This window comes from Colletes gigas, unplaced genomic scaffold (genome assembly GCF_013123115.1).
Source record: "Colletes gigas isolate AHSC1104 unplaced genomic scaffold, ASM1312311v1 Colletes_gigas_Sc00020, whole genome shotgun sequence".
Lineage (NCBI taxonomy): Eukaryota > Metazoa > Arthropoda > Insecta > Hymenoptera > Colletidae > Colletes > Colletes gigas.
Window position 1 is genome coordinate 2,861,402 of NW_025106649.1, and position 23,449 is coordinate 2,884,850.

The 23,449-nt window shown below is 35.8% G+C and overlaps 4 protein-coding genes and 1 non-coding gene across 7 annotated transcripts; 2 read left to right on the forward strand and 3 right to left on the reverse strand.

Moving 5' to 3' along the window:
• The first annotated feature begins 5,938 nt into the window (after window positions 1–5,938).
• LOC122400723 (cilia- and flagella-associated protein 52) lies at window positions 5,939–11,821 on the forward strand. The gene is made up of 10 exons (XM_043402326.1): window positions 5,939–6,071; window positions 6,287–6,486; window positions 6,588–6,765; window positions 6,836–7,070; window positions 8,147–8,414; window positions 10,108–10,280; window positions 10,375–10,523; window positions 10,594–10,739; window positions 10,823–10,974; window positions 11,262–11,821. Exons 1-10 carry the CDS (start codon window positions 6,026–6,028, stop codon window positions 11,794–11,796), a joined length of 2,082 nt encoding a protein of 693 aa, XP_043258261.1. The 5' UTR covers window positions 5,939–6,025; the 3' UTR covers window positions 11,797–11,821.
• A 139-nt stretch (window positions 11,822–11,960) lies between these two features.
• LOC122400724 (autophagy protein 12-like) lies at window positions 11,961–14,082 on the reverse strand. 3 transcript variants are annotated; one of them, XM_043402330.1, is made up of 4 exons: window positions 13,522–14,082; window positions 12,755–12,891; window positions 12,510–12,676; window positions 11,961–12,274 (listed from the first exon to the last, which is right to left on the reverse strand). In XM_043402330.1, exons 1-3 carry the CDS (start codon window positions 13,688–13,690, stop codon window positions 12,554–12,556), a joined length of 429 nt encoding a protein of 142 aa, XP_043258265.1. In that variant the 5' UTR covers window positions 13,691–14,082; the 3' UTR covers window positions 11,961–12,274; window positions 12,510–12,553. The 3 variants fall into 3 exon arrangements, with proteins under 3 accessions (XP_043258265.1, XP_043258263.1, XP_043258262.1); XM_043402328.1 differs by having other exon boundaries at window positions 11,962–12,274; window positions 12,516–12,676; XM_043402327.1 differs by having other exon boundaries at window positions 11,963–12,676.
• A 3,210-nt stretch (window positions 14,083–17,292) lies between these two features.
• On the forward strand, window positions 17,293–18,573 carry LOC122400789 (28S ribosomal protein S34, mitochondrial). Its single transcript, XM_043402452.1, has 2 exons — window positions 17,293–17,610; window positions 17,702–18,573. Exons 1-2 carry the CDS (start codon window positions 17,422–17,424, stop codon window positions 18,092–18,094), a joined length of 582 nt encoding a protein of 193 aa, XP_043258387.1. The 5' UTR covers window positions 17,293–17,421; the 3' UTR covers window positions 18,095–18,573.
• On the reverse strand, window positions 18,193–19,428 carry LOC122400891 (IQ domain-containing protein K-like). Its single transcript, XM_043402626.1, has 5 exons — window positions 19,201–19,428; window positions 18,920–19,056; window positions 18,722–18,845; window positions 18,387–18,459; window positions 18,193–18,319 (listed from the first exon to the last, which is right to left on the reverse strand). Exons 1-5 carry the CDS (start codon window positions 19,426–19,428, stop codon window positions 18,201–18,203), a joined length of 681 nt encoding a protein of 226 aa, XP_043258561.1. The 3' UTR covers window positions 18,193–18,200.
• Window positions 19,429–22,765: 3,337 nt separating this feature from the next.
• On the reverse strand, window positions 22,766–22,858 carry Trnai-uau. The gene is given in 2 exon segments: window positions 22,766–22,801; window positions 22,821–22,858. It is a non-coding gene; the product is annotated as a tRNA-Ile (tRNA).
• Between the last annotated feature and the right edge of the window lie 591 nt (window positions 22,859–23,449).

Consider the following 23,449-nt stretch of genomic DNA (forward strand, 5'->3'; position numbering starts at 1 on the left):
TACAGATGCAAAAGCAATATTGTCGCCATTATTTAATTATGAATTTGATATCTAGTGTTTACTTTAAAATAGTCAACAATTTGTGGTTTATTAAAATAAACAAGAGATTCAACGTGACTTCGCAAAAAAAGTCTGCTGGCGACAAATTACAAAATCTTGATAGCCAGTTAACAACTGTATTTCTCGAAATAATCTTATCATTGATCATCGATCTCAACAAAGTGATCATTTTAGCAGAAGCGTGGCATGTGGCACCACTTTATTGGTCATCATCACATCTCAAACAAATCAAATCAACAATTTGTGGTTTATTAAAATGAACAAGAGACTCAACATGACTTCGCAAAAAAAGTCTGCTGGCATCAAATTACAAGATCTTGACAGCCAGATAACAACTGCATTTCCCGAAATAATCTTATCATTGATCATTGATCTCAACAAAGTGATAATTTTAGCAAAAGCGTGGCATGTGGTACCACTTTATTGGTCATCATCACATCTCAAACAAATCAAATTTATGTAATTGGCGCCCAAAAAAAAAAAATGAAATCGATCGATCGAACACTCGCCAATAACAGTTACAGTTATATCTTCTTAAGATAACATAATAAGGACCAATGACTTTTGTGGGTACAAAGGTCAACTATTGACAGAGGTTGTATCTCCCCAAATTCGATAATTTTGCTTATTGACAAAGTCATCCATCCAAGAGGTGAACTTCATGGAGTTAACTGTATCTCGTAAGAATGAAAACTGAAGTTTCTACGCAGAATCCGCCATATTGGATTTCGAGGAATGCCTAATTCTTGAGAACGACGTGTAGTCGATAAATTTGAATTCTCAGAACCATTTTTCCTTGTAGTAGTAACTACGTTAACGCGTTGGAATGCGTCGATCAACAACTGCACCAATGGCTTCGAATTTTTCCACTAAACGAATCGTGAGTTCTACCAGTCGATTCTGTTCATTATCAATCAAACGAAGTGCACGAAATGTTGCTCGAATTGAACAAGAATTTTGATAATACATTTTAATAATTTTATCGCGTTGAGCAACTTTGTATCTCTACACGATGACTTGTAAAGCACTACTAAAAACAACTGTTACGTGACCCAAACAAGCGAATAACAAATATGGTGGTTATGGTAAATTAAAAGTTTCGTCGCTTTCGTTGGAAAACCCCATGAACGAGTCCGAGTCTCAAACGGATCGAACACGTGTTGCATATGCATGTTCGATGATTGAAAAATCTGAAAAAAATCTTCTGTAACATTGGATGCATCGGGAGATACATACATTTCAAAGATTCTGGATCGATATTCCCCAAGAATTAATGCGACGATGCATCAACATGCAAGAAAGATTTAAAAAAGTGATAAGGCAATGGTGCTGTAATGCTCGTTTCTAAACACACTAACACATTAAATGCTCATAAAACGTGTACTAAATACACAGGAGGTACAAGTCCAACCGTACAACCTCCTCGCGATGTAAATACCTTGGATTGTTTTAATGACGGCGGCACACTTTTCATTCAAAGTGCGATAAAATAGCAAAAAGAAATAGTACGTCAACTTTCAGTGGATCGTTGTAAAAGAGAATGACTTTTCTTTTAAATTAACCGTAAAAAAAAAATGTATTAAGGTCCATAAAGTCGTTTGAATTTGTAAAATTTTGTAGAAAAAGGACTATCTTCGGTTTTCCATTGCGTTCTATGATATAAAAATATCTTCGAGATAACTCAGGTAAAATGTAGAGTCTCCAAGCTTTAGAACGAACTCAAGTGGACTGTTGTACTATGTTCTTTCTACGAAGTTGTAACAATTTAAGGATTAACAAAATTGCCTTCTAGTTTCTAAGCATTAAAACTATTGTTACTTTGGCTCTATGGTATAACACAATTAGATCAAGTAATTCCCCGTTTGATAAGAAATCCGATTGCATGGTTCGAGTAAACATTGCAAGTTGTGCTGAGTCATTTATATCCGTAAATTTATCCGATCAAAGCGAAACATATATAGAATTTTAAATCAAGGTATGGAGTTTATTCAATAAATATGTATTAATGTCTGTAAATCGTATGGAGATCCTTTGGAGAGACAAAGAAATCCGTTTGAATTGATTTACTGCATCTTCAACCTAAAATGCCATAGTCATTGCAATGATACAACTTTTAATCAATTTTACATCACTAGATCATTTTTTGCTACGATTTCACGTAACAGCATATGATGCTGTAATGCAATTCTTATTATCGTCGACATTCATAAATGATGTGCTCACCGAGTCAGAATCAGAATACGCCTGAATTACTATTCTGTTTTTTATACGCTTCCAATAATAGACCTTAACTCTTCTGTCGAATACATACGTTTTATACGGTTCAGCGTGAAATTGATTATAACGTCATATACTAGCAAATACTCTATCTATCTTCATTAAGAATTTACATATTATACATCTTCCTTTATTTCTTTGAAAAACATAAAACCAATTTACCAATTACAACTGACAAGGCGTCTTTATTGTTAATTAATTAGGTGTCTTTTTTTAAAAAGTTTACCATTTAATCATAAAAGAAAATGTACATCCTTTATCCTTAGTAACAATCGCCATTAAGATGAAATATTTTTTTTTTTATTTCCTTTCAATTTCGATTGTATAATAATACCAAACAGAATAATAATGTCACGGCTGTAACGTTATTCACCAGAAATCACCAGTCACTATGTATTTTTGCACGCTATCGTCAAATTATAAGCACTACAGGTATTTATAAATTATGTATTGCTATTATGTTTTAATTATTAAAAACTACAGCAATATACAGGGAAAAATTTTAATGGGGGATTCTAGAGGCCAAAATAAGACGAAAATCAAAAATATCAATTTGTTGATGGAGGCTTTGTTAAAAAGTTATTAACGTTTAAAGTTTCGCCCGTACTGAATTTTTTTCTCGAAAATGCGCAGGATTTCGGGATTATGTCTATTCACTAAAAATGATTGCAATTGACCCCTGCAATCGAAAATAATTTTTCCAGAACGATTTGAATCTTTTCAATTTCGCCGAAAAATTTAGTTTTTCATTTTTAGTAATTTTATTTGACGTCCTACAGAAAAGATGGCTAGTACTTTTTTATAGATACCCATGAGCTCTATGTTAGAAAAAAGTTTCAATGAGATACGTTTACTATTGTAGGAGTTATGGCCATTTGAAAATTGAACCATTTTTATGAGGTTTTTCTTATTTTCCGGAGTCAAGGAACAACTTTTCGAATATCTTTAGAATTTCTACATATTCTTCGCCAAAATATGCATTGTTCGCCGTTTGAAACATTAAAATCCTCCAATCCGTTCAGAAGTTATGATATTTCAAAGATTCGCATGAAATTTCGAGGGTGCATTTCTGGTCTCACACTAAATTTTTGATCGGAAATTTTTTTCTCAAAAGTACGAAGGATTTCAGGGGTATGCGTAATGACAAAAAATGATTGTAATCGACCTCTGCAACCGAAAATAATTTTTTTAGAACGATTTGAAAAATTTTTTTTCGCCGAAAAATTTCAGCAACTACGCGATTTCTTTCTCGAAAATGGATAGGATTTCGGAGGTATGTGTAATGACCAAAAATGATTGTAATTGACCCCTGCAACCGAAAATAATTTTTCTAGAACGATTTGAAATTTTTTAATTTAATTGTTAATAACTTTTTAACGAAATCTCAATCGAAAAATTGATATTCTTGATTTTTGTCTTATTTTGATCTCTAGAATCCCCCATTAAAATTTTTCCCGGGGGTGGTCGAACAACCTGTATATTTAAATAAATGATTTAATCGTGACTGTTAGGAATTTGCCAAAGCAGACGTAAGAATGATGTTTGACCCTGCTTCTTCAGACGTACCGCGCATTTAAAACAATAAGTGATACGTTAGTTTCCGCGGGAAACCTTCACATTGGTCATGCACCGTACATAGTGTGCCATTGACCAGCATCGTGATGCCATAATAGCGGGAAAGAGTGGGGGATGGCGCCTAATCTCCAGAACTTAACACGTATGTTGCCACCATTCGGTTTGAAAACCGTCTCTCAAAGTTATTCAAATCCTCAAAAATGCTACAATCAAATTCTCGAAAATCCATAAAATTTTAATTACAGTGTTACATATCATTCATGCATGGGGCTGAAACGTTTGGTGACTTGGGCGTTGGCTCGAGCATCTAGCGTGCAACCCTTTGAACGGGGTTGACTCATGCCGTATGCGCACACCCGGCCCAATTTTCATTGCCTTTTATGGTAATGCCCCGCCTTAGTACTGAGCATTTTCAACTATATAAGGGCCGCGGTTTCTTACTCGGGGAGCTCAGTTTTACCTAAACTCTTGGCACGACGTTACTGTGACACTCAGGGCAAGATCGGTCTATAATCCCCTTCAAGCAACTATCTACGACTATCTACCTTAGCGGTTTATCAGTGAGTGTCCATTAATCGAGTAGAGCTCCCGCGAACGCGCCGCGTAAAAGCCGATAACAAATCTTTCGCCTTCGAGGCAATTTAGCAATTGTACAACTTCTTGTAAATCCATAGCTGTACTTGAGCATCGTCAAAAATATATATTCAAGTTATTATTCCTTACGTGTGTTATTCACTCAAAGCAACCCTGAACCATATTAACCGTAAGGCTAGGGGTATCTCACGAACCCGGTACACCTTTACCGCTCGAGGTGTACCATCACGACAGAGAGCAAGATCCTAAAACATCCTAAAAACCTACGTGGCTCCCAGGGTATAAAGCCCCTGGTTCGTCCACTCCTACTAGCGGCTCCCAGGGTATAGAGCCCCTGGTTCGTCCGTGAAACCATTCATTTTCCCTATTAATCTAACCCCGTGGCTCCCAGGGTGTAGAGCCCCTGGTTCGTCCACGTAACCTCCACCTACGGCTCCCAGGGTATAGAGCCCCTGGTTCGTCCGGACCTCCTTTCTTTTCCAAACCATACCCAAAACCACCGGTCGAGTACTGCCCCTCGACCGAATCCAGGATCTCACGTTCCCGCTCGTAACAACAGAAATTTCGAAAACAAAAAGTAATATCAAAATCAGATTCTACACCTCGAAAAAGCCCTAAAACCGTTTCATTCATAATGAACAATGTATTAACAATAACACTAATAATTTAGTTCGCATTTCTGAAGATTCAAACCACTGTGTGTATGTCACAGATCACGCTTTTATAGTAATCTTGTTCAATGTATACTTCTAATTATCTTCAAATAAAATATATTTAATAAACCACCTAAATATCTTGGAAAGAATGATCGACAGTTTATGTTTTACCTTGTCTATAGGGATATAAAATACGTATAACGTTGACCTGCCATGATAACAGATATTTGACGCGCGATAGGGAATGTGTTAAATGGCCTATAATGGTGTACAATGGTGTATACATACGTTGCGTACGATTCTAAAATAAATTTTACAAACTGTACGGATATTTCTATCGAATTGTTAATAGTGTTAGGCCAAACGTAATCTAGTTACATTTGTCATGATTACTTATACAAAGTAATTGCATTGCAATTACACTGTAATTACATTGCAATTATACGGTAATTATATGGTTTAAACGATTTACGATTATGATTACACGGTAATTATCGTATAATTACCGTGTAATTGCAATGTAATTACGTTGCAATTACTTTGTAGAAGTACGAGGATCGACTGAAAAGTAATCCACGCTCGAATATAACCCGAGAACAAAAGAGCATAGAATTTTGAAACACTCTCAAAGTTTTCAATGCATAAGCCATACGTCAAGAAAATAAAAAAACCTCTTCCTTTTCGATACTTAACATATACACGTGTCGACGAATACCTACAGCTGATATAAACATGGCATTGTCATGACGACACTGGGATTTATCGTTCTTTTAATCCTTGTGATTGTCATGACAACGCACTGCTAAGTGTCAATCAGTCGATCACAATATAGTTTCGTTTGAGAGATCAGAGTATTTACAATTATGGACCCGAAACAGCTGGATGTATTTGGAGTAATAGCGTTCGACGGTTAGTATTATGATTTTGAAAGTAAACAATAAAATAGCTGAATTTTATGGATTTATTTAAACGCTTTAGAGTGAATTTGGACAGCAAGCAAAGTTACTTCGAATTTTTATAATTTACTGAATTTATCGGGCTGGATATCTTCCCTTCTAACGTCCTATATTATCATCAAGTAGTACATTATTTGTTTGGAAAATTGTACGTACTTATGTTTATAGGTTTCATGAAAAACGGTTTACAACTGCATCCAGATGGGGAGCATTTAGTATATCCGATAGGTAACAAAGTCACCATAAAAAACGCAAAGACTGGCGAACAGACCTTTCTCACCGGTCACAAAAATGTAGTTTCCGCTTTGGATATCTCACCTTGCGGAAAGTTAATAGCTTCCGGCCAAGTGAACCACCAGGGTTTTAAGGTAATTGTTCTATTCGTTGCGGTTGGCTGTGCCAGCTTCCACGGATCGATTTTAAAAAATTACGAAGTGAAAATAGTAGCGTTCTAATAAAAATTTCGCAGGCGATGGTCATAATATGGGACTATGAAAAACGTAAAATGAAAACTAATTACGAAGTTCACAAAGTCAGAGTCGAGGATGTGTGTTTCACGCAGGACGGACAATATCTGGTTAGTCTCGGTGGTAGAGACGACGGTTGCATTATAGTGTGGGACGTTCAAAACGGAAGTCCTCTTTGCGGTAACGCCGTTTTATCTTTTGTATTCTTTGTTCGCTTTATCGGTTTTAATTTATCTCGTTCGTGATCTAGGCACCTCCGCTGGAAACGCGCTGATGATCGCGCGTAAGAACATTTGCAACGTAGGTTTTGTCACTGTCGGGGACGGAACGTTCAAGGTTTGGCGCATAGATCCAAAAGACCAAAGAGTCCATGGAATGGAAGTAAAAATCGGCAAGATTAGGCGCGTTATTAACTGTATCGTTATAGATGAAAACGATGAAAATATCTATTGCGGAACGACATCTGGTGACATCATAAAAGCAAGGTCGTTTAAAGATTTCTTTTCGCGTTTCTGATCCTTCGGTTGAGCTCAGGGGCAAATCCAGGGGAGCCTCTCTTGGGGGGGGGGCTGTGACCTCTGAAAATAAAAACAATTTTATAGAATTTTTTAGGGGGTAACTTTGAAACTTTTTCTAATAAATGTTTAGTAGTTTCGAAAGAATATTTCTTGAACTACTTCTTGTAAAAATTTCGTATAAAAACATTAATTATTAGAGACATAATAGAAACCGGCGTGAGAGGCCTCCAAAAATTTGTTGTAAACGGGCGGACGTCTAATTTTTCATTGCAAATTCTAAAACAAGAAATCATGCAATTTTCTTAAACTATAAGACAGTAGCTTCAGTTGCACGTAGGGATTTATAAAAATCATAATTTATTATAAAATGGTGGAACTTTGAATAAGAGATCTCAAAAACCTGTGAGAAAGTCAATATTTCTTTTAATACCACGTAGGAACGAATTATTTGATCAAAAATTCCGTATGTACAACTGAAGAGAATAGTATCAGGAGTATTAAATCGAATCAAAATTGACTGAGTTATTGAGTCGCCCAGTTTGAAAAAGTTGGTTTCGAGAAAAACGCGTTTAATGCTTCATCCACTTGATACAAACACTCTTCATTCACACCACTTATCGCTCTAGATTAAATACTCCTGGTTCGCATAGTTATCTCGATCCAAACACTTCCCACTCGTATGAAAACTTGATCACAGAAAAAATAATAAAAGAATTTCGAATGAATGTCCCGAAGTAAAGAGCAATTAGTTTCAAGCGTTAGGCATATTACATTTTTTTTTAATCTACTAAAACCTGTAACATTGTTATTTTGCGAATTTTACTTAAATATTTTAGGAGGTCATTCTTAAAATCACAAATATTAGAAAGAGGTAAAAAAAAAAGTTTCGATTTTTTCAATTCGTCACAGTGGTTTCCTCCCTTAAGTGAAGCTCTTGGAATTGCTCCTAATTGATCCACGTTTATTTCTCATTTTACCTATTCATTAAAATAAGAAATGTAAAGAGAAGACAAACTGTAACCGGCCATAGACTTTTTACATAGGTCAAATATGGCAGAATCGAACGAAGAATCGACCAAGTATCCAATCATGATCGGATGCTATTCGAAGATATCACGTGCTAGAAAAACAAAAACAAGCGAAGGAGAGGTATACGCGGGTGGCGTGACCAATTTATTATTCTTACAAAAGCAAGAGATGATTGTAGGTACTGGAAACGGAACGGTCGAATTAATAGAGATTCCAAAACATTCAACTGCCCCTATCGGAACCAGAACGAAGAAATTACTAGTTGTACCATGGATTATAACGGTAAATATGACATTATTTTTCGATTATAATTATATATTACGGTTCTTGTCGCGATTTCTCATTCGGGGTATACATATACAGGGTGTTCGGCCACCCCTGGGAAAAATTTTAATCGGAGATTCTAGAGGCCAAAATAAGACGAAAAGCAAGATCAATTTCTCGATTGAGATTTCGTTAAAAAGTTATTAACAATTAAATTAAAAAATTTCAAATCATTCTGGAAAAATTATTTTCGGTTGCGGGGGTGAATTACAATCATTTTTGGTCATTACACATACCCCCGAAAGCCTACCTACTTTCGAGAAAAAAATTTGGGTAGGTTCCGAAATTTTTCGGTGAAATAAAAAAATTTTTTTCAAATCGTTCTAAAAAACTTATTTTCGGTTGCAGAGGTCGATTGCAATCATTTTTTGTCATTACGCATACCCCCGAAATCCTTCGCACTTTCGAGAAAAAAATTCCCGATCGAAAATTTGATGTGAGACCAGAAATGCACCCCCGAAATTTCATGCGAATCTTTGAAATGTCATAACTTCTGAACGGATTGGAGGACTTTAATGTTTCAAACGGCGAACAACGCGTATTTTGGCGAAGAATATGTAGACATTCTAAAAATATTCGAAAAGTTGTTCCTTGACTCCGGAAAATGAGAAAAACCCCATAAAAATGGTCCAATATTCAAATGGCCATAACACCTACAATAGTAAACGTATTTCATTCAAACTTTTTTCTAATGTAGAGCTCATGGGTATCTACAAAAAAGTATTAGACAACTTTTCTGTAGAGCGTCAAATAAAATTACTAAAAATGAAAAACTAAATTTTTCGGCGAAATTGAAAAGATTCAAATCGTTCTGAAAAAATTATTTTCGATTGCAGGGGTCAATTGCAATCATTTTTAGTGAATAGACATAATCCCGAAATCCTACCCACTTTCTAGAAAAAAATTCGAGATGGTGTGAAATTTTTCGGCGACATTGAAAAGATTCAAATCGTTTTGGAAAAATTATTTTCGGTTGCAGCGGTCAATTACAATAATTTTTGGTGAATAGACATATCCCTGAAATCCTACGCACTTTCGAGAAAAAAATTCATTACCGAGAAATAATGTGGTCAGAAATGTTGCTCTGAAATTTCATGCGTATGTTTAAAAAGTCATAACTTTTGGTCGGATTGATGGATTTTAATGATTCAAAATGAAAACTATGCACATCTGTTCGAGGATTTAAATGTTAATAACTTTTTAACGAAGCCTCAATCAACTAATTGGTATTCTTGATTTTCGTTTTATTTTGGCCTCTAGGATATCCCATTAAAATTGTTCCCAAGAGTGGCCGAACACCCTGTATGTAGGGTGTCGCATGCAACTGAGGAAAGCTATATCTCTAAAACTGTTGGCGATACAACAAAAATTTTTATGCATTGATGCATATAAAAAATGCACCTGTATTCTTTCTTTTTTTAAATAGAACTCTATAATTTTGATTGCATTATTCAATGCAGCTTTTTAATCTCTACTAAAAAGTATTAAGATACGGTAAAGCTAATATGTAGTTCAAGAGTTCTAACACATTAAAGTTCACCAAATTATTTCAATTTACCTTTGTTCATTTTCTTCTTTTAGCCATCTAAAATCAACAAATTTGTTAAGTATTATTTTGTCCCGTACTGTAAAAATTACATTTCGTTCATAGCATCGCACGGGAAATGTATGCGCCACTGTGACATCAATGATACGCTACAAACATGATTTGATACTGGTGGGAACCGCCGAATGCGAGATCTACGAAATGGAATTATCGAGTTTTCGTACACGCTTGCTTGTCACTTGTCACACTGATTCGATATATGATCTTGCGTTTCCACGGTAAATGCACGCATTAAAACTTTATTATTTCATATAGTATAACAAAAGCAAAAGATGACGTAAAAAATATACGCTCAACGAAATGACTTTGCAGTAATCATTCGGAGATATTTGCAACAAGTAGCAAACACGATATTCGTGTGTGGAAATTGACAACGCAAAAGGAGCTGCTCCGAATCACAGTGCCAAATTTCATTTGTTCCAGTTTATGTTTCGATCGCAAAGGCGGCACTATAATATCTGGTAAGTATTAACCGTACGCGACATACTCGAGTCCCGATTATTACAAAATTTTTTTATTTATTGGAGAAAGCCTGGAACGATGGTGCAATTCGAGGATTTGTTTTAAACGGCGGAAATCTCTTATTTTCAATTCATCGTGCTCACACAAAATCCGTGTCGACAGTCACGATTACAAATGACGATTGCAGGCTCATTAGTGGCGGCTGTGACGGCCAAGTCGGTAAACTGTGTATTTCCTTCTTTACGAATGTACATACTCGTGCAGCGTTTGTTTGATTTGAATGTATCCGCTCGTTCAGGTGCGAATATGGGATGCAAAGTCTGAAACGCGACAACTGTTAGAGGTCTTGAAGGAACACAGGGGTCCGATAACGTCGTTGCATGTTTCACCTGATGATAAAAATTTGATTAGTTCCAGTACAGATGGTACATGCATAGTCTGGGATATATGGTAGTACAATAATGCAAGATTAACTTTCACTAAAATTTGCACGGTTAACTTTCCACGTTTCATCCCTTCCTCAACTCTTTGACTCAGCATCTCGAGCTCAACAAAATCTGACTTAGCAAAAAAGAAAAGAAAATTGGTAAAACGAAAGGATGCGAGACATATGCAGTGCATAGAGATGCCGTAATTCCAAATCCTAGGAAAGTTAACCGTAGAATAAACCATTATGTCTATGACCTCTACATCACGCTAGATATAGGAGTAACTACAGATTCCCCGTTGCTATTTAGGAATTTCACGAGAAAGTTTGCGTTACAAGGAAATACAATGTACATGTCAGCATGTTTCATACCTAGCGGTGTTCAAGTTTTGACGTGTGGTACGGATGGTAAAATAGCTTATTGGGAGACTTTGGATGGATCGTTGGTTAGAGAAGTCGAAGGTTCAATAACTGGCACGTTGAACACTATAAGTGTCAGTCACGACGGACGATATTTTCTCACTGGATCCGACGATTTGATTATAAAACTGTGGGAATATCGTACCGCGAATATTATCAGTTTAGGTCTTACTCACGCTGCTCCAATCACGGCTTGTGCTTTTGCTCCGAATGACAAATTTATGGTTACAGTAAGCACAGATGGTGCTATAATACTCTGGAAATGTCCTTCCGAAATATCGAGCGTGCACGATAACGGAATAGAGGAATCGACCATAAAATGCTCGTCAAGTTCTCAGAGCCACCAGAATGACAAAATTTTAGATGACACTGTACACCGTAACAACAGTGCTTGCAACAACTCCAATACGCACGCAAGTATGTAAATGTATTTATTATAAAAGCTCGGACGCACACATAATACTGTAGAATAGATTTATTATTTTTTATTACGCGTTATGTACTTGTATCTATTGATTCGCTGTATTCGAGTACGTGTACAAAAGTAACTAGGCTAGAGACTCGAATTTTAAATTCGATCGATTTTAAATTGATCAATTCCAATTTCAGATATCAAATCACCCTGTAATAAGGGACCTATGTGACAACGATAGATTCTGAAATGGCCTCCGTGTACAAATACATAGAAAAAACGTAAAAGAATGTTCAGATCTGCGGAAACAACGACAAAATTTTTCTTGAAGAAAATTAACAATTTTATTAAAATGGCGCATACCTTCTTTTTAGAAGTCATTTGATGGAACGCGGACGTGACTCATATTAAGATTACAGATACAGCTTTCAAGACGATTGGGTTTTTTCTTATCCATAAAGCTTCTTTCTTGCCATACTTTGCTCTTTAATCTTCAAGGGAGCAAACAAGAAAATAAAATAAAAAACAAATTTCATACAATAGTAGTATAGATTTAAACAATATTTTTATAATTACTATACCACTATGCCAGATATATCATAGAAAGATCAAAAGATTATGTCATAAGAACCGCCCATGATTAAATTTATAATACTTATTAAAATATGGTATAACTGAACGTTGGCATATTTAGTCATTAATGATGGCGATAAAATGTTTCTATACATTTACATAACATTCACAAGAAAGAAATATTCTTGAAGAAACCTTCAGCCCCAAGCTTGACTTTTACAATAGTGAAGTATTAATTTTCCATCTGCTCCATAGCAGTCATATAAATTTTTGACCACCTGATCAGGAGCTGGTGCAAACGTTTGATTTACATACAGAAACTGGCAAAGAAGGAAACATTTATATGATAAATAATTAATGAAATAATGCAACGGGTGTAATTTCTACATTATACTTACTAGTTTTTCATTGGAATCTAATTTAAGATACCTTCTGATAAAATCTGATATTTTACCAATACAGTAATCTTGACTGACAGCCCACTTCTTTTGTTTCATTATCGGTGCATTACCAGTTGCTTTTAATAAAATATCAACTGAAACATTTAAATACTAATAAATCTATTACAACTATAGGGTTTTCCAATAAGAGCAAAAGAACTTTCAATTGTCATAGGTACTATATTATGCGCTTGTTCAATTTATGTGACATTTGTATTTAGTAATATTTACAAGTCATGTTGGAAAGATGATACACATTTACTCGACAAATTGAAATTATTAAAATTTATTACCAAACTTCTTGTTCAATTTGAATAATATGTTGTGCACTTTGTTTGATTTCTGATCAACATGTCAACATGGTACAAGAAACAAAATAGACAGAATTTGGTTTTTCCTATGTTAAGTTTCATTTATTTTAAGAAACTATAAACTGTTGATTATCTTAAAGCAAATAAAGTTTGTTATTGGTAAAATATACCAGTAGCTTAATTATGTGCTAGTCATCGAAAATTGTGTTTGTTGTATTCACTCTACTAAACACAATTGTGGTGGTTATTTAATGATGCCGTATTTTAAGTATAATATTAACGAACGTGCAGCAAAATAAAACAACGAGTACCAGATTATATTTTATAGTTTTCATTTTATTTCAATTTAAAGTTCTATCGCTCTTATTGGAAAATCCTATATATTAGTTGTAAATTGTGGAAATCGTGTTTTACTTTTTGCTTTGTCCTTAGAAGCTGTCTGACTTTCATTTCGAACTAAAGCTGTTTCCGAAGGAATCGTTTCGAGATTAGCTGGCGTTTCCTCGTGCGAACTATCTCCTGGTTCCTCGGATTTATTAGCAATTTCATTTGTAATTGCGTCGTTCCCTTCTTTTTCGGTCATCGTGAAAGCTTCGTAGCAATTTTTGTGGAAACTTCGATTTAAATTCAAATTTCGCAAAACCAAAGTGACAACATCGTATCTCACTTACTAATTCTTTGGATTTAAAATTACGTTAGTAATAAATATAAAAGAAACTTGTAGAAATACGCGACGATATAGTACATTACAAACTTCGTTAAACAATATCAATTGCTAAATTACAAAATCCTAACCAAACACTAACAGATCGAGTGGAACATCAAGGAAATACGAAGCACAAACTATGGTTACTTTTCAATTTAAAATCTACACAGCAATAAAATCGTACTGTCCATAATGACACCATTAAATTGCATGACTACAAATCAACTTCCACATTTAAAATTGTTTGAACGACAAAGAAGCTACCGATATTATCGATAACATATAGTATAATATAAAGCAAAGAGGATTAGATAAAATGGAAGATTGTATACAAGCCTCATGTAAAAAAAGTGTGTATCAGTGCCCTCTGATGAGTTCGATCGGTATTAAACAGACCCCGCGCCATCACAAAATCAATACTTTCGTGTTTCGTAATTTCAAATCTCTCAGCTGAACGAGTTAGCTACATGTTTATTTGTAATCGCTGGAAAAAGGCTGAATTTTTTCATGATAGAATTTATATGAATATAGTGAGTATTATAAAACATAATATTTATTAAGCAGTATAAAGTTAGTAAACAGTAATTAATACTCGCTTACAATAGTAATTATTTAATGACTATTTATTGTATAACTGCACGAAATAATTATATATAATTGCTTAAACTTTCTCCTCTTTTCGCTCCTCAGATCTAATTTTGATTGCTTCTGAAGTAGTTAAATTCTTTCAATATTTAGTCTTAATTCTAAACACTAAGAGTATTAAATTTGAATTCCAGTGTGAACCGATAACGTTGTAAGTGACACAAAAATAGTAAAGGGACTCGCAGCCCCTAATCTGTATGACAGAAAAAAGCATTGCATGCAACGTCTATTCTGCACCTCGTCTGTGCCCGTAGTGCTTGTTTTGTCTCATCGTGTGGCAGAGATGCCAGAAAAGCACCGCCGGGTGCACACGAAACATGCCAGATACGCGTACGTGAGCTCGTGGAGTTTCGGAAAGTCGACAAAGGCAAACTGACGCATGCTCTCTTTCTCGATTCTCCGAAGCTGCCAGAAGTAATTTCGGATCGCCTCGTGGGAGTCGAGAGAGAAAGGCTCACATTTGCCTTCTCGCTCTAAACAACTGAAATCCGACCTCCCGTCAACGGCATACGATTTGGATTCTCGAGCCGAGATTCTCGACTGCCCCAGGCATTTTTACTTTCCGACCTATGTAGGCGCACATAAGCAAAGTACCCATAATGAAAAAAAAATTTTGTAAAATTTATTTTACGGAAATACACGTTTTAAGACCTCCTGATCATATTTTAATTATTGAAAAAAAAGAAATTTTTTTTATTCCCATGTATGAGCACACATATGTATATTATTAATACGATTTTTGAAAATCAAAATACTTTAAGATTGAAAATTAATAAATTAAAATGAGATTCCACTCTTTACCAGTATTGTGCACGCTGTGGTATTCTTCAATAAGAAGAGTTCTTACTTTTATAACATAAACAAAACAGTAGAATTAATAATTGCAGAAATTAATTAATAATGATTTTCCTCGATTGTTTTGAAATAACCGTATCAATTGGTTATGACGAACTAAATAGAACTAACTAGAAACAAAGGAAAAGTGATCCCGTTTGCCAGTTTAATACAAAGTATGGGTTGCATCTTAAATTTTAAAAGGACATAGTCGAATATTTTTAAAGGTACAAAACATAGCGTTTCAGTGTAGAACAGTAACATAAGTTAACAGGTAATGTCATAAAACTGTTTTTCCCAGCTATATCCCTTTTTACCTGAAGTATAAGGTAAAAAGTACAAGCTACAAGGTACGACTATCCGAAAATCGTTCACATTTTATCAATGTAAATGAAGCGGCCTTTCCATCAGAGTTAGATACAAAATTTTGTTATTTCTGTGAAAACAGAACTTTCATTAGATGTAGGTGGTGCTTGAAATTGTTATGTTTTCACTGTTTTTACGAAAAGTACCATCCAGATTCATGTACTTCGTACATTGAAAATAACATATGTTAAATTCAATTTAAAAAAAAAAATATTCGAAGGTCAGACAAAAATATAATGTCACATTTAGTGTACGATTAAAATATGATTGAAAAAATAAAAAAAAAGGATTTGTTTTGGCAGGGTTCGAACCTGCAGAGCAGAAGAAGCTCGGAACTTGCAGGCAAATACCTTGTCATTCACGCCACGCTGGTTGTTGAATGTATTTCTATTTCTGAAGATAAGTATCTGTAATAACTTTATTAATATTTCAAAGTAAAACCTAACCCAAAATCGGGTACCATTCCAACTTTTCCTTGTTAGAACCGAGTTTTCAATTTGTCTTAGCGAAAATCGTAATCACATTTTGCACATTATTCTAAAACATTTGTGGTATTCGTTTTCAATGCGATTTAAGTAAGCATGTAATGTATAAGATTTCATATAATGTTTTCTTTTCTAGAGAAGATAGAGAAAAAGTTTATATAATTTTTTTTATATAAAATTTAATTCGTCCTAAGATTTATATGAAACATTTAAAAGATTTTTTATACATTATGCCTATATATCGGAACAACTATGAAACAAGAGGTATAATCTGTAAGGAGTATATGTGTGTGGCTAGGAGAACCGTTATCGTTTGCGTCGATAGGAGTGTTTAGTCTAAGCTAGAGTAGGTATCGAGTGAGGTGTTTAGGTTTAAGGTGAAATACGTTTTAGAGACTGCGTCTCGAACGTGCGTTTTGTTTAGATCATTATTATAAGATAGGAATAAGGAAGGGTCGACTTTGACTGCAGGAACGTCACTCTGTATCGAACGTTAGTCGAGAGCAATCACAGTTTTACGTTTACGTTTTATGTCTTTCTCTTATGTTCTTTATGTTAAATAGTTAGTAAATATTAAATAATATAATTACATCGTTACGTTTAGTGTTCACGTATTTGAATCCGTCCACACGCCTTTGAAATGAGAACATAAAACTTAAATGTAAAGTTTCATTTAAATTCATTCAGCTATTTATATTCAATCGTATTAATAATATACATATGTGTGCTCATACATGGGAATAAAAAAAAATTTCTTTTTTTTCAATAATTAAAATATGATCAGGAGGTCTTAAAACGTGTATTTCCGTAAAATAAATTTTACAAAATTTTTTTTTCATTATGGGTACTTTGCTTATGTGCGCCTACATAGGTCGGAAAGTAAAAATGCCTGGGCAGTCGAGAATCTCGGCTCGAGAATCCAAATCGTATGCCGTTGACGGGAGGTCGGATTTCAGTTGTTTAGAGCGAGAAGGCAAATGTGAGCCTTTCTCTCTCGACTCCCACGAGGCGATCCGAAATTACTTCGGGCAGCTTCGGAGAATCGAGAAAGAGGGCATGCGTCAGTTTGCCTTTGTCGACTTTCCGAAACTCCACGAGCTCACGTACGTATATCTGGCATGTTGCGTGTGCACCCGGCGGGCGGTGCTTTTCTGGCATCTCTGTCGTGTGGTTATGTTCGATGCTGTTTGAATTCGGCTGTCGAAAACGAGGTTAGGCTACAGTTCCTTACTTTTTTAGTTAAATCGTTCATCTTCACAATTCGCGAATCTATGTAAAATGCCGATAAAGTATATTGGCCGGACAACCACTTTCAAAGGGAAACCTTTGTGGGAGATCTTAGGAAATTTGAAGAACTATGGAATAGGTAGAATAATTGTACGAAGCCAGCACGAACGATATCCCGAACCATCTTACATAAAAATATTAAAAGTAGCCGCACTACCACATGTTACTGATAATCCTCATGTAAGTATTTTAGTCCACATCTACTTTTCAATACTTGTATGGAAACGCGTTACGATCCAAGCGCATACTAAAATGAATTTGTGTATTACAGTACCCTCGAAAAATAGTGGCTCTTGTTGAAAAAACTTTTAGAGGTAAAACAGCCAACAAACCTGTCCAAATAGAGTCGGTAAGTTATAAGGCAGATTATATTCTGATACCTAAAGATCAGGAGGAATGTTATTTGAATGCTAGTAAGAAAGTGCCTGAAAAAATCTTGCCAAGGACAACAAACTTTCCACCTCTTCTAAAGGAACTCTTGATTCGCCAAGCAAAACAAAAGGGAGAACCTCTTACGGAGGAACCAAAACTTACGATTAAATATAATTTACAAGGCATTAAACATTATAGAATCGCAGAAGAGAATGAAACCCCCACACATAATATTGACATTACGAAAAGTGCTACTTTGTACTTAGACGATAAATGTGAAAACTTGCCGTGAATTGGTCTCAATATTTTATACGACTATCTAATTTTATAGATTAATAAAGGTCGAATGTTTTTTATACATCAGGAACCAATTCAAGCGTCATCATTGTCTCGTAGATTTAAAACGTATCTTTCGTTCTCGCGATGCTCGCTTTATTCGCATAAACCATCCAGCGATATTTTTTGCAACGATCCGAATCGTCGTCCATTATACCATCACCGTTGATTTGTACTTCACCTGCGAGTGTATTAAATCTACGATTGCTGCATTTAAATTTAGACACAAAGAATAAAAAGATACTTACCTGGAATACGAATTCTTTGTTGCTCAATGGTGCTGGTCGTCTCTTTTCGGGTCAAATTTTTCGCAGCGATATCCTAGCGTTATGAGAATTTTTAAATCGATCACAAAATATAACAACATAATATACAGCTGCGGACAAAATTGAGTGGACAGGTAATTTAAATAGTACTATTGTTATAATAAAACTTAAGTATATATAGTAACTATTTCCACAATTCGTCCACTCAATTTTGCCCGTAGCTGTAGATATGGTATGTGATATTGTATAGTATGATATAGTATGGTATATATTAAAAAACGATCAAATGTGATACACATCTTGTTTCGATCGTTCACCTTCCAAAATTGCCTCATTTCCTGAACATCCGCGCGTTTTCTTACGAGCCAACCACGAACATATCGTTGCAAGTGCAATGTCGCTTCTTCCTGGGACCACAGCCACGATTTTGGATAAGGCGGCCTAAATGTGGCGATGGATACATTAGAATGACCATCCGCCTCTCGATACAACTTGAGAATTAATTTCTTCCTTACCGCAGACTCAACCATTGCTTAAACAGTGGAATGTCAAATGCGTTCAATCGGGGTGAAAATTTCTTGGAACGACTCGGATTGTTATTCCACAAAATCTCCGCGATATAGTCGAGACCATTGAAACGACACTTTTGGACCTACGATTTTTTTCATGCATATAAAATGTTATCTACTGCCTATACCAACATGATAGAAACAATAAAAATGTAATTATTCGCATGTTCATAAATTCATTTCCGTCACTGTAAGTGAAACAAAGTATACGGGAAAGTACACGATACCCGTAAAGCGTTCCATTTAGAGGCTTCGCTAAGTGTTTCCTCCAACGCGGGTAATAACAACCGAAAAATTCTTTGTACAAGATATTTAGACGGCAATTGATCATTTTCCTGGACCGCAGCCAGCGTTTCTTCTTCGTCGTTTCTGTGACACTCGCAACATACATTCGTGCCATCATTTTCTAGACTGACTACGCTCGAATGTCCGATATCTGGAATCGAGCATCTCATTTCATTAACACGCGTATCGTGATTTTCCTTCGGCAATTTAGAGCAAATCTGCGCACATCCTTTTTAATTCGAATGTTTTCTTAAACGGATAATTGAATGCGCGAATATCATTTGTCAATCCTGCAGCGACGCGACAACGAACCGTCAAACGATCAACAAGATCGGTTTCTTGATCGAAAATTCGATTATGGAACTTCTGTCGGAGCTGCGAGAATTCTCCGAACGGTTGTCGAAACTGGTCTGAATGTCTGCATGCGAGCCTTGGTGTCCCGTAGTAAAAGTTAAGCTCAAAAAAGTAGGTATGAGCCATTCGCATAAAATTTTCTACGTTATCTTGCTCGTTTCCTTCTGCGTGAATCATTGTTCCGAGATAACCGACGAGGTCTCTAGTCGCCGAATCGCCGTGGATCTGTGAGAGGGCACTTGGTTCGAGAGAAATTCGCAAGGCAGCGCCCTCGGTCAAATCCGAGGATGAAAAGTTCGCGAGCTTGGACCATCAGCGCGACGACGAAAAGCACCGTGAGAAAGACGATGCTCGCGACCGTCGTTACCGCGATGATAGGGATTCGGAAAGAGCAGTGGTGACGGAAAAATGGCTGGACGTAAAGCAGGAAAGGCTTGATGGAACGCCGATGGTCGAGAGAAAAATTTTACTCGACGGGGAAGGTAAATAAGACGGTCGAGTTCGAAAATACAATAAGAAACACGACGGAAACCAATGTTAGGAATTTTTTAACTTACCATTCGTTCCCGCCAAAGAAGCGGAAACGGCTCGACGACTATCCGATATAGATGGAAAAACGAAAGCGACGGCCGCGACGCAATCTGGAATGGCAGGTAAATTAAATTTGTGAAATAAAAAACGAATTACGAGATCAATTCGAAACGTTGGCATGAAACGATCGGTTTGTTAGTATCTTCGAGAATTGTGACGGAGAGGGATGTCGGTTCGTCGTTGCCGATCGTCTCCACCAAAGAAACGGAAACAGCTCAACGACTATACGACGTAGACGCGAAATCGAAAGCGACGGTCGTGACGCAATCCGGCATGGAAGGTAAAGAAAATTTCAGAAATGAAAAACGAATCGATGAATCAATTCGATTCGTTAGTGTCTTCGAGAACCGCAATGGAGAAGGATGTCGGTTCGTCGCTGGCGATCGCCCCCGTCAAAGAAGCTGGGACAGCTCCAGGACTATCCGACGTAGGATCCGACAAGCTGGTGGAAACCGATATGATCGAACGAACTGCTAAATACGCGGGAGATTCGTCAGATAAGATCGCGAAACGTGAAAGAATGGAAACAGCGAGCGAAATGGGTAAACGAGCTCACGAGCCTATTGGCGAACAATACGCTTCAGGCGAGAGAAGCGATATCGCGGACCTTCGAGACGAATGTGATCCAAGCTGCTCTCGACGTGTTTCACAAAGCAAGTATAGTTTCTCCGATAGTTAGCGACATTTTTAACTATTTTGTCCCTACCGATACATAATTTTAAAGTATTTGATATGATTCCTGCAGAAAGCAAACGACGCAAACTCGAAGAAAGGCAAAAGTTAGTAGATGCTTACTTGCTGAACAAGGGCACACGTTACTTCGACGATGTCTGCACTTGTTCCCTTTCCTGTATCCTTTATGCCATGAAAAACGATTCTTTCGTTACGAGTATTTTAACGTCTGTCGCCTTGTTCACGCTTGGGCTCAAACTTTGCTCGGAATTAGATGCTTGGTACTTGCCGACTCGGCTCTCATAAAATAAATTACAAGTAAATTTTATGTACGATACAAGCAGTGTTTTTATTTCTCCTTTATTATCGTTGTTATTATTACGATTATTATTTTTATGATTTTGTCCAAAGTTTCGTCCAAACCGTATACGTACAGTGGCTCGTATTAATATTCGGGCAGCATGGTATTCTATATATTACATTATACACGATGATTTACCTAAACACCTCTCTGTCGGTTATGACGATACAAATAATAATTTGTATGTAATTTATATCAAAAGACTAATACAACGGAAAAATATCGTTCTGCCAAGCCTTTTTATTAGAAGCTTTTAAGGTTATCGGTGTTTTTTGGTGAACTCAATAAAGAATTTTGTGCCTTTATAATTATAATATAATTATAAATCATACCTTTATAATATAAATCGAACACAAAACGCAATTGACATACATATACAGGGTGTTCGGCCACCCCTGGGAAAAATTTTAATGAGAGATTCTAGAGGCTAAAATAAGACGAAAATCAAGAATACCAATTTCTTGACTGAGGCTTCGTTAAAAAGTTATTAACAATTAAATTAAAAAATTTCAAATCATTCTGGAAAAATTATTTTCGGTTGCGGGAGTCGATTACAATCATTTTCGGTGAATACACATACCCTCGAAATCCTACGAACTTTCGAGAAAAAAATTCCCGATCGAAAATTTAATGTGAGACCAGAAATGCACCTCCGAAATTTCATGCGAATCTTTAAAATGTCATACCTTCTGAACGGTTTGGAGGATTTTAATGTTTCAAAGGGCAAACAACGCGTATTTTAGTGAGGAATATGTAGAGATTCTAAAAATATTCGAAACGTTATTCCTTCACACCGTAAAGTGAGAAAAAAACCCCATAAAATTGGTCCAATTTTCAAACGGCCATAACTTCTACAATAGTGAATGTATCTCATTGAAATTTAATTTGGAGATAGAGCTCTTGGATACCTATGAAAAGGTATTAGACAACACGTCCGTACAGCGCCAACCAAATTTATTAAAAATAAAAAACGAATTTTTAAGAAATAGTAGGTGCCTAAATTTTGCGGCGAAAACAAAAAATTTCAAATTGCTCTAGAAAAATTATTTTCATTTGCGAGGGTCATTTACAATCATTTTTGGTGAATAGACATAAGCCCGAAATCCTTCCCACCTTCTAGAAAAAAATTCGAGTAGATGCTGAAATTTTTCGGCAAAATTAAAAAATTTCAAATCGTTCTGAAAAAATTATTTTTGGTTGCAGGGATCAATTACAATCATTTTTGGTGAATAGACATACACCCAAAATCCTGCGCATTTTCGAGAAAACAATTCAGTACGGGCGGAACTTTAAATGTTAATAACTTTTTAACGAAGCCTCCATTAACAAATTGGTATTCTCGATTTTCGTCTTATTTTGGCCTCTAGAATCCCCCATTAAAATTTTTCCCAGTGGTGGCCGAACAACCTGTATATTTTATTAATTGAATATTACAAATGCAAGTGTTCGAATACCTTTGTGTATAATTGTACGTCAAACATTGGTAGTTCTAGTAGTTAAGAAGTAGAAATTTTGAAAGAAAAAAAAACTGCTCCAGGTGAGGCTCGAACTCACAACCCCGGCATTGCTCACTAGTCACTGTCTTATAAGTACCGTGCGCTAACCAATTGCGCCACTGGAGCTGTTGGTAACAACCTTGCTAACAGTGATTTTCTTAGACACGACCACAAAATCGAAAAACCATAACATTATGAAGTATTACACGTACTTAATCATGACTTACTGTTTACGATAGTATGCCAAAGAAGAAAATTTGATGATACCATATGTGGATGTGTGTTGTTAAACGAAAATATTATTTGACGATCGTTACGTGCGTATACGCATATGAAAATGCAAGCAATATGGCTTAAAATAAACATTCTGTTGACGCGTTGAGATATGTACATCAACGATGTAGGTGAAAAATTGGTTAGATTCGGTCAATTCTAGTGTCATCGCCTATTTAATTCGTTCGTTCGTTTGTTGTAAAAGAATCGCGAAACATTGAAATGGTAAAGTAAGATGTCATATTTCGTTGTCGTTAAACAACGTCAGTTGCATCGCCTCTGTTTCCTAAACCGATTTATTATGTGTTATCGGTCGATTCATGTACATAATTGCTGTAACTCATGATGCAAAGGTAACGTTTACATAATAGTTCGTTGCATCGTTCGCTCGTTGACAATTATGAAGCATACAAATGTTATTCATATTTCTAAAAGGAACTGCTT